Source organism: Macrobrachium rosenbergii, chromosome 5 (genome assembly GCF_040412425.1).
Source record: "Macrobrachium rosenbergii isolate ZJJX-2024 chromosome 5, ASM4041242v1, whole genome shotgun sequence".
In the NCBI taxonomy this organism is placed as follows: domain Eukaryota; kingdom Metazoa; phylum Arthropoda; class Malacostraca; order Decapoda; family Palaemonidae; genus Macrobrachium; species Macrobrachium rosenbergii.
In genome coordinates, this window is record NC_089745.1 from 3,556,132 (window position 1) to 3,568,417 (window position 12,286).

The 12,286-nt window shown below is 37.4% G+C and overlaps 1 protein-coding gene across 1 annotated transcript in view; it reads right to left on the bottom strand.

The window, feature by feature from the left end:
- Positions 1-12,286, bottom strand: part of LOC136838446 (proteoglycan Cow-like) — a 620,993-nt gene that overhangs the window by 18,093 nt on the left and 590,614 nt on the right. Inside the window, 1 exon segment of the mRNA XM_067103375.1 lies at positions 5,132-5,280. Coding sequence (XP_066959476.1) covers positions 5,132-5,280 — 149 coding nt within the window.

Below are 12,286 nucleotides of genomic sequence, written 5' to 3' on the forward strand. Positions count from 1 at the left end.
CTTCCACAATTCTAGCAGCTTCACATACCTACAAAGAAGACTCATCAACAGCACATCAATACCTCATGCCCGCACTAAGACATTCACCTCGAACTTCCATGTAAGTTCTTCATCAATATCAACTTCACTTCAAATATCCAGCACTTTCTTCCTAAAGTGGTTTACTTCCACCAACATGCCTCCTCAGCTGTTTTCGTACGACCGACGCCAGGGAACCTAAATCAATCAATCAATTCTCACGATCAGATCATCTTGAAACACTCACTCTTTCATGTAACCTAATAACTACCTTTGCAAGTCTCCAAACTTCTCGCACTTTACTTCATCCACTCCCTTCCATAAAGGCAGTGTTTCTGTACGTATCTATAAACGCAAGTACGCCAGAGCATACGTTCATGTAATATATACAATCATAAACAGGAATAGGTTCGAATCCTGGATAGGTTCGAATCCTGGAATAGGTTCGAAGCCTGGAATAGATTCGGATCCTGGAATAGGTTCGGGGCCTGGAATAGGTTCGAATACTGGAATAGGCTCGAATCCTGGAATAAGTTCCAATCCTGGAATAGGATCGAATCCTGGAATAGGATCGAATCCCGGAATAGATTCGGATTCTGGAATAAATTCGAATCCTGGAATAGATTCTGATCCTGGAATAGATTCGAATTGGAATAGGTTGGAATCGCGGAATAAGTTCCAATCCTGGAATAGGATCGAATCCTGGAATAGATTCGAATCCTCGAATAGGTTCGAATTCTGGAATAGGTTCGAATTCTGATCAGAGGAAGGGCTCTTGATCAGGACTGGAGTACTGAGTATAAGTCACCCCATGACACGACACCGTGAATTAAAACTATAAAAATATCCTTTGTAAAATGAGTAATAAAATATCACACGCACATACATACATATATGACCGCGTGTCTATGGGTGTTGAATCTCATACGCAATTTCTAATTCAAAATGTTTAGAGATATAATCACACGTAAGCAGCACAATTAATTATACCCATGATTTCGATAAACTTCTCAGAATAATAAGATCTAACGAAATATATATTATTGACAGTAAACTTGGTGTTACACCATTACGGACAGAAAAGAACAATGCGTAAAAATAAAACTGGGGTCGTCCACGCTGCGCCTGCGCACTGCAGATGTACCGGAAGCAATGACACTCATTAGAGGACGACAATGACGGAGATGCTGTTCCGAAGCATTATTTACTACCATCTCTCTCTCTCTCTCTCTCCTGACAACAAAACAATTTTTCCCGTGTCTCCTCAGCTCGAACAAAACTGCAGGGGCTTTTTCGCTGTCCGCAAGAGACATAAAATATATAGACCGGGTGCTCTCAAAACAAAGGCTTTGGAAATAGACAATATATTGACATTATTCCTCACTGCTCCTACGTTCTAAAATGGGTCTTTTTCTTAAGCTGTTTGGAGGCAATTGAATAAGGATAGCCTTAATATTCTTTCTGCAAGTAAACACTCACACACACACATATATATATTTATAACTACAATTTATATTATATTATTATATATATATATATATATATTATATATATATATATATATATATATATATATATATATATATATATATATATATATATATATATATATATATATATATATATAAATGACCTGCATATCCATATATACCTTCTGTGTGTCAATGATAAATCTACGGCTAACGATCTGTAGAGTATGCAGAATGACGGTACTTTGGTTTAAGCTTAAAGAGGGTACTTGGCGTCTCGAGGGTCTCAAGAGTTGTGTTTCGACCCTCTTTTACGCTACCGTCATTTTTGACGGTGTGGAAACAGCAAGTTCTGCAACAGTAGGCAATGGAAAGTAATTTGCAGAAGAAATGAGACTCCAACGCAGCTGTCTTGTAGAAGTAATACAACAATATCACACGAGGCGACAACCACATTAAACCAAACCAATAATAATATTAATAATAATTAAAAGAAATAATCCAAACCGTTACCTCATTCAGAAAACCATCTTTTAGACACAGAATCCAAAAAATAATCATCCATTCCTTTTTTTTGGTAAGTACAAAATAGGTAAAAAATGCGCCGAAGTTTCTTCGGAGCAAGAGAGTTTTCTGTACAGCGCATAATCAAGGCCACCGAAAACAGATCTATCTTCAGGTGGTCTCGGTATAATGCTGTATGAGCCGCGGCCCATGAAACTCTCAGCCGGCCTTGGTGGCCTGTGTTGTTGCGTTGCCAGAAGCACCATTATGGCTAACTTTATCCCGAAATAAAATAAAAACTACTGAGGCTAGAGGGCTGCAATTTGGTATGTTTGATGATTGGAGGGTGGATGATCAACATACCAATTGGCAGCCCTCTAATCTTAGTAGTTTTTAAGATCTAAAAGCGGACAGAAAAAAGAGCGACGGACAGACAAACCCGGCACAATAGTTTCCTTTCACAGAAGACTAAAAAGCCCAAAATATCTTACGATGAAACGAGAAGAAAGCTTTCAGGCTCATGTGGAAGAAACCGAATTACTTCCTAATGTATGATATTGCCGGGACGATGGAACAAAACACGAACTGAAGCGAATGGTGACTGAGAGCTCCGTTCAACCGATGGTGGAGAGAGAGAGAGAGAGAGAGAGAGAGAGAGAGAGAGAGAGAGAGAGAGAGAGAGAGAGAGAGAGAGAGTTGGAAAATTTTACGTCAAAATTATGAGACACAACGATAATCACGATTAACAAAAACACTTGATAATGAAAGAAAATGAGCTGTTTTTTAGAGAGAGAGAGAGAGAGAGAGAGAGAGAGAGTTGGGAACTTTTCGTCGAATTAATAGGCAAAACAATAATCATTATCAGCACAAACAAATGATAAAGAAGAAAAATTTGCTGTGTATTGTAAGAGAGAGAGAGAGAGAGAGAGAGAGAGAGAGAGAGAGAGAGCATATCTGATTTTTAAAGTGATTTTTATTTTTCCTAAGCATACATACCGTAGCCTTTCATATATGCAGTATCTTCCAGCGTTTGCGCAGGAATATACACTATATAAAAAAAAATTACGACAATAATACTATCATTGGGGTCTATATATTTATTCTCGAGAAGGAAGTACTTATTTTTAGACAGATCTGAATCTCACTGTGACAGGCATCTGCAGGCATTGAGAACTATATAAGAAGGTCAAACGATTGACAAAAAATAGCACATAGGTATTTATACCAATCAAAGTTATTTTAAGAACAAGCGTAAATTTGCTTATTAATTGTAAATAACAAGAAACAAGTGAAAAATGCGCCTAAGTATCTTCGGCGCAATCGAGTTTTCTGTACAGCCGCCACAGCATTTAATCAAGGCCACCGAGAATAGATCTATCTTTCGGTGGTCTAGGTATAATGGTGTATGAGCCGCGGTCCATGAAACTTTAACCACTGCCCAGTGGTGGCCTATCCTATATAGTTGCCAGAAGCACGATTATGATTATCTTTAACCTTAAATAAAATAAAAACTACTGAGGAGGCTAGAGGGCTGCAATTTCGTAAGTTTGATGATTGGAGGATGGATGATCAACATACCAATTTGCAGCCCTCTAGCCTCAGTAGTTTTTAAGATCTGAGGGCGGATAGAAAAAGTGCGGACAGAAAAAAGTGCGGACGGACAGACAAAGCCGGCACGATAGTTTTCTTTTGCAGAAAAAAATTAAATAAAGAGGATAATAGGAGACTGAACAGACTATAATTTAACTGATATCAGATGTTGTGACGCCAGTTTTAGTAGCCATAAATCAATGAAACAATCAATCAACTGATATCAGGTACTAAACACGAGAAACGCCGGTAAGTAAAAATTCCCTCCACGTTCCTATGGAAAATATCTTTCTCATTATTCACAAACAGTTCCAGATTTAAGGACCCCATAAAGAGTAGAACGGTGCTGTATCGAAGGGGAGAGAGAGAGAGAGAGAGAGAGAGAGAGAGAGAGAGAGAGAGAGAGAGAGAGAGAGAGAGAGAGTTACGTATGGGAGAAACGTGTCAGGATAATGAGATAATTGAATATATAATAATGTTAGGTGAATCAATGAGAGAGAGAGAGAGAGAGAGAGAGAGAGAGAGAGAGAGAGAGAGAGAGAGAATCATGTCAGAAAAATGAGATGGATAATTGACCATAATATTTGGTTACGTAAATCAAGAGAGAGAGAGAGAGAGAGAGAGAGAGAACATGTCAGAAAAACGAGATAAACAGTTGAATCCATTAAAGGTATCAAGTACATAGGTGAGGAATGACAGAGAGAGAGAGAGAGAGAGAGAGAGAGAGAGAGAGAGAGAGAGAGAGAGAGAGAGAGAGAGAGAGAGTAACGGCAAGGTGAAAAATGACTTGTAGGCCGTCAAATTTCTCTTCGGAAAGGAGAGGAAAAATGGAAATCTTACCATTATGTAATTTTGGAGGGTAAAAGTCTTTTCCCCATTTTTAGCTACTGTAGTTTTTCAATTATCGAAGATGGAAACCGCCCTCCTTTTCCTAACTATTTTATGCTCAAACACCTGGCCTTCTGGTATGAAAAGTAATATATCATGTATGTAACCAGGAGTAACCGGGAACTTTGAAATTAAGTGAAAAGCATACAGGAAAAACACACACTCTAGTTATAATATATATATATATATACTGTATATATATATATATATATATATATATATATATATATATATATATATATATATATATATATATATATATATATATTTCTCTACATTATATATATAAGTACATATACATACATACATACATACATACATACATACATACACACACACATATATATATATATATATATATATATATATATATATATATATATATATATATATATATATATATATATATATATATATGTGTGTGTGTGTAAAAGGGGGAGAGAGAGAGAGAGAGAGAGAGAGAGAGAGAGAGAGAGAGAGAGAGAGAGAGAGAGAGAGAGAATTTTAGAAGTATCAATAACAAGTGATGTGACAATTCAGCATAACAAACACACGCACACACACACACAAATACATCAAAAGTAACAGCAACAAGATAAACATAAAAAAAAAACGCATTAACACGCCAGCTCGGAGGCGTGTTTTCCTAAGGGCTCACTGACCTTTGCATGGGCAGAATCCTTTGCATGCAATGCGGACGGAAGCGTCGTGAATGCAGTTGTGGTAATGCAGGCGACACAGGGACGAGTAAGTTCTGTTATCCGAGCCACAGAGGAACACGGGACGGACGACTGGACAAGAGGGACACCGCCTGCAAATAAGGAGAGAGAGAGAGAGATATATATAATGATCATGACAGGTTGATGTCTTCTGGAAGTGAAAAAAATGGTTAATGCTTCAGGAATAAAGAGAGAGAGAGAGAGAGAGAGAGAGAGAGAGAGAGAGAGATAATGATCATGACAGGTTGATGTCTTCTGGAAGTGAAAAAAATGGTTAATGGTTCAGGAATAAAGAGAGAGAGAGAGAGAGAGAGAGAGAGAGAGAGAGAGAGAGATGATAATGTCATGACAGGTTGATGTCTTCTGGAAGTGAAAAAATGGTTAATGCTTCAGGAATAAAGAGAGAGAGAGAGAGAGAGAGAGAGAGAGAGAGAGAGGTTGAGAGAGAGAGGAGAGAGAGAAAATTAATGACAGGTTGATGTTAATGCTTCAGGATATCAATTAGAAAAAACGATTATTAGTGGTTAATACCATAGGATAATATATGGAATATAGAGGTTTGGCCAAAAGCCAGGCACTGGGACCTTTGAGGTCATTCAGCGCTGGAAAGGAAATTGAAAGTAAAATGGTTTGAAAGGTGTAACAGGAGGGAAACCTCGCAACTGCACTATGAAATAATTGTCAGAAGAGGATGGATAGCAAGATGGAAGAAAGATAATATGAATGGAGGTACAGTAAAAGGAGTGAAAGGGGTTGCAGCTAGGGGCCGAAGGGACGCTGCAAAGAACCTTTAGTAATGCCTACAGTGCACCCCGTGAGGTGCACTGACGGCGCTAGCCCCCAACGGGAAGAGGATGATATGGAATTCTCAATACTCCTGTGTTGTAAAAAAGACTTTAAAACTATTTTGTTTAGTCACAGATATGGAATTCTCAATACTCCTCTGTGTTTCCAACGGCTTTAAAACAATCTTGTTTAGTCACCCTAAAAAGCTAGAAAATAATCTGGTTAATGATATCTAATGATAATTAATCATTAATGAACGACCATGCTATTTAATGGTTGATGATTATAATTTTTTAAGCCACTGGGTAATTTATCAGGACTTCCTCATAACATAATATATTCCTTAACATCATGGAATTTTACAATATGTAAAGTAACTTAATATTTTTTTCAAAATATATATTTCATGTGTTTATATGGCATCAGCATTGCGCTTAATATGTAATTTCAAAAGACTTACTCGGACCAATTCAAGTAGAAAATATGTCAAGAAGGGTAAGTTAAATAGGGCAACTGGTGACCGTAGAGTTTTACACATTCTCTAGGGTGGCCAATTCAGGCATGTTCAGTATCTCCAAATGATTTTGCTGGAAGACCCAGCAAGAACCTCAGCAACCAAATGAACATTTAGCCGAAAGAGCCCAAGCTCTTCAAAAGCTCTGAGTATTTAGTCTAAAAAGCCTACAATTTCGAGGCCATTCCGATGCTTCAGAACAGTTAATGGATGTAAGCACCTATGAGAGAATTCTGCACCAAAAACGACAGGCAGTCCACTCTTAATATGATTTATTTTAATGTTATTAAAAAGACACACTCTATATATTTCCGAACCCCGAATGCCGTTTGTCAGAAGCACATGCAAACAAATTCGTTAATACATTTTTAAGGAATTAAATATAAATCTGCCGTAAAATAAGACCGGCTATAGTTTTCTATATGATATAGCAATATTTCACTTATAATTAAAGAAAGAATTTTCCTTAATGGGTACATTTTTTAAGGAATTAAATATCAATCTGCCGTAAAATAAGACCGGCCATAGTTTTTCTATATGGTATAGCAATATTTCCATTATAATTAGAAAAAATATTTTCCTTAATGCTATCGATATTGGTACTAAGATAACACTCCATTAATATTTGTAATAATAAAAGTAATAAGAACCTAAAAGAAGGCATGACCAATTCTAAATCATCAAGAAAACAAAACTAGTTCATAGGTGACTCGAGCCTTGAACGCTGCACGCAAAAACCATCGGAGGAAATTAAGTAAACTTGAGACTCGAGTGACCGACAAAAATTCTCTCTCTCCCTCGGAGGAAATTAAGAAATTGGGGACTCGTGTAAGACAATCCCATGACCAACAAAAATTCTTTTGAGTTTCTCTCTCTCTCTCTCTCTCTCTCTCGGAGGAAATTAAGGAAACCTGGAACACGAGCAGGACAACCCCAAGACCGACCAAAATTCTTTTGAGTTCTCTCTCTCTCTCTCTCTCTAACACAAAAGACAAGATCCCAGTCCAAGTTCGGTCGTTAGTGATGTTCGTGGCGGGTCAGTCTCGTCCTAATCTCGTTACGGAAGTCCAAAAGTCCCCCAACCTGGAAAAAGCACTTGGGCGGTCCAGTCCTTAAGAGATCTGTTGCTTGCAGGCGTCTCCGAGAAAAGAGAACGTTTGTGACAATTCCATTTCTAGTTTTCTGTAAAAGAAAACCATTGAGATGCCTGCTTGTCTATCCGTCCGCCGTCAGATCTTAAAGACTACTGAGGCTAGAGGGCTGCAAATTGGTATGTTGATTATCCACACTCCAGTCATCAAAGACACCAAATTGCAGTCCTCTAGCCTCAGTAGTTTTTATTTTATTTAAGGTTAAAGTTAACCATGATCGTGCGTCTGGCACCGCTGTAATGCCAACAACACAGGCCACCACCGGGTCGTGGCTGAAAATTTTCATGGGTCGCGGCTGAGAGTTTTATACAGCATTATACTCTGTACAGAAAACTCGAGTGCGCCGAAGAAACTTCCAGGGCATTTTCTACTTCTTTTTGGAGGGATTAGGGTTCTTCTGAAAGCGCTAATTCAAACAGAAAATTTACAATTACAGATTATTCGTGTTGTACATCGGTTCCCTGCGTTATTACCACCTCTGCTATTTCATTAATCTATCTTTTTCTAATAAACGATATCTTCATTCTGTATTTCTTATCTTTAGTAACTTCTCTCAACTGAACACCAAATTCTTTGGGACCTTGAATTTCAAGTCAATTATTTGTGGCCTGGTTCCATATGAACAGGGATTTATCTGAATAATAATAATAATAATAATAATAATAATAATAATAATAATAATAATAATAATAATAATAATAATAATAATAAAAATAATAATAATAATAATAATAATAAAATGATGAAGAGTTTGCAGTTATGTATATGTAAAAAAATTTAAAGAAAAGGGAGAGACTGATTTATCTTGAATATATGTACATAGACCAACTGATTTGCTTCTCCAAACAATAAAGTATTTTTTTTAATAATAATAATAATAATAATAATAATAATAATAATAATAATAATAATAATAATAATAATAATATAATACATGCGTATAGCAAAAAGAGTAAGAAGAGTTTGAAGTCCTCAGAAAGTGAGAACGACAGTTGACTAAGAGCAATAGCTTTCAAAATGAACATAAAAACAATGGGAATATTAGAACCAAAGAGAGAGAGAGAGAGAGAGAGAGAGAGAGAGAGAAAGAGAGAACCAGAGAGAGAGAGAGAGAGAGCAGTCCAAACAATAAAAATAATTCATATTGAAATGAAAACCCCTAAAAATATGAACGACAGAGAGAGAGAGAGAGAGAGAGAGAGAGAGAGAGAGAGAGAGAGAGAGAGCAAAGTCCAAGCAATAAAAATAATTTATGGTATAATGAAGTCTTCAAAAAGGAACGAGAGAGAGAGAGAGAGAGAGAGAGAGAGAGAGAGAGAGAGAGAGAGAGAGAGAGAGAGAGAGAGAGAGAAAGCCCAAACAATAAAAAAATTTATAATGAAATGAAGTCCCCCTCAAAAAGGAACGACAGAGAGAGAGAGAGAGAGAGAGAGAGAGAGAGAGAGAGGAGAGGGCAACGCAGAAACAATAAAAAAAAATCATAACGAGATGAAGCCAAAATAAACACAAAAAAAGAACCATCCGTCGGCGGCGACCTTTGATCATTTTAGCAGACGTCCCGCCCTGTCAAAAGTAGAAAATGAAATGGCCCTGCTACTACTAATACCTACGCCAGACTTCTAAAACGCAGCCGCCAAACGCATTATTAAAAATGTAATTATGCCGCCGCTACAACAATCAAATTCACTCCGAATGATGCTAATTAAATCTAATGCGTTTTGGGCCGCGTTATTCCGAAACAGCGATATAAGTAATATCCGGCTTGCATATTCTATCTGATTGCTGGATAATTCGTTTGTTTAATTCTTGCCCGAGTTGGGTACAGGCGAGATTTCGGGCCGTGTCGTTCGTACGTGCCGGCGCATATTAATTTTAATATCTGCTCTGAAGGAGATTTTTTTTTTTTTATACGTGCGAGCATGCATGCAATTTGATAAGGGGGCTATTCTGCTTTCGGGAGTCCTAAGGTCAGTTGAAGATTTCCTTCAGCCGTAAACATTACATTTATTTTTATGGAGACCTTATTTATTTTTTCAGCCAAAAATTCCATCATTTATTTTTATGGACATCTTATCAGTACAAGCTTGATGTACAATGAAGAGATAAGGAAGATTTCTTTCAGCAGCAAAATACGCCATCGACTTTGCTGGAAGTCTCATTCAGTTACAGACATACAAAACTGAACATTCTACACAGCATGGAAAACCGCGCCGGCAACTCTGAACAATCTGCACAGCTTTCCAGCTCATTCATACTAGTAGTATTAAGACTGATATAGATTTTGCTGGTGCAATTTTTTTCTTCAGAATATTTAAAACTATATTAGCATGTTTTCCTTCAAAATATTTAAAATTATATTAAAATTTCACGGGCATGATGGATATCAACACATGATCACCGTAATAATTTTTTCTTCAGAATATTTAAAACTATATTAGCATTTTTTTCCTTCAGAATATCTAAAATTATACTAAAATTTCACGTGCAAGATGGATATCAAAACATGATCACCGTAATCAACAGTATCTGACGAGTATAAATGATCGAGCCTGGAATTCTGTAGAAACTGTTAAGGTTTAAAGTAATTTAAAACAGTTATACGGATTTTTTTTTTTTTAAATATGTACTTTCATAAAACATCTTAAAATGAATATAAAGAAAACCCGTTATGACATCATGCACTTGAACAGTTTCATGCCTAAAGCAATTCTGTGAATATATTTTTTCATATAAAGAACATAATCTCAGTGCTACACAAATGTTATCATCACCACTCGAAATAGCATAAAAAACAAATAATGAACATCATATATGATGTTAACATAACGATGACTTGAAAATTCTGAATTACTCTGCGTAAACAAAAAGTACAGTTGATAAGATTACAAAGAACCACTCCGAGAATCAATAGTAATCAACGTCTCTCTCTCTCTCTCTGAATTTCACGAGGAATGTAGGTCTTTACAAATTTGGTGCAAAAATGAAAAGCTTTGGATTCTATATGTTATCATTTTTATATGATTTCTCTCCAAAAATCCATACTCAAGTTACAGAGCTGAAAAGAACTTGTGAATCGAGAATGGCTCCATAATCTGCTTCTTTATATTTACCAGAAACACAAACGTACTATTACGTTTTCCGAGTTGTTCATCCTGAGATAACAAAGCCTTTGCCCCGTAGGGGGATAGTGTCGTCAGTGCACCTCATGTGGTGCAGTGTAGGCATTACTTAAGGTTCTTTGCAGCGTGCCTTCGGACCCCATCTGCAACCCATTTCGTTCCTTTTACCGTACCTCCTTTCAGATTCTCTTCCATCTTACTTTCCTCAACCCTCTCCTAACAATTGTTTCATAGTGCGACTGCTTTGAGGTTTTCCTCCCGTTACACCTTTCAAACCATTTGCTCTCAATTTCCGTTTCAGCGCCGAATGACCTCATAGGTCCCAGTGCTTGGGCCTCCGGCCTAAATCCTATATTCAATTCAGTTCAACAAGAGCCTCTGCAAAGCGTTCAGCATTGAAAAAAGAAAAGGGGGATTGGGTAAGACCTTAAAAAGAAAGGGGCAGCGCTAACTGGCGGCAATATTTTGAACTATATTCTCCCCTTCCCCGTTTTTTCTTCCAGCTTTTTCTTGGACATTAAAAAGGAGGGATTACTTGCTTACACCGTGACTCTCTCTCTCTCTCTCTCTCTCTCTCTCTCTCTCTCTCTCTCTCTCTCTCTCCTCCGCGCCATTCAAAGGGTACACAAAAGCTGGTAGCTGACTGAAGCCAATTCAGCGTTATGGCCTATCGTAAACGACGGGGGAAAGAGTTAAGAGAAGCAAAATCATACGAGAGACCGACTTTAGAAGCAAAAGGGGAAGCCTGGCATTAAAAAAACAACCCTGAGAGGAAAACGGTAGAGAGGGAGTTTTCAAAGCTCTTATTTCTCTAACGAAGCTATATATGTATGTTACAGGGAATCCCTGGGGAATTTGTTAAATGAGGGAACGCTCCGCTGGGGAACATCTGATCTGAAATGAGCAACTACACTGTTTAGTGTTTAAACATCATGTATTTTGCCGTGGTACTAGTATGTCTCTTAAAACATTTGATCCCCAGGGCGAAACGGTGATTCATCTACACTGTTTCGACAGTGTTTAATACTAGCCCTGAGATTGTTACATGTATTTTGCCATGTTTAGAACTAACTACTTGGGGATCAAATGTCTCTAGTGCACTTGATCCCAGGGGCTAGTACTAAACAGAGTGTGGATGAATCACTGTTTCGCCGTGTTTAGTACCAGCCCTCGGTGATCAAAGGTTCCTAAGCCAATTGGTCATTTCAAAAAATTCCCGAGGGATTTCGTGAAATTCCTGATTTCACATATTCCCTGTAACACATATACATATCTAAGTCAGTTGATATACCACCTTACCAACTAGTAGGCAGTTCTACAAAGTACAGCATAGAAATGGAAGAGTACAACATAGAAAATGGGAAAGAGTACAACATAGAAAATGGGAAAGAGTACAACATAGAAAATGGGAAATAGTACAACATAGAAAATGGGAATAGGGTTCACGATCCCATTGGCCATACCACGACCACCAGAAGAGAAGTCTCGTAATATCAGATATATTTATGCGTAAGATCTTGTAAAGGAA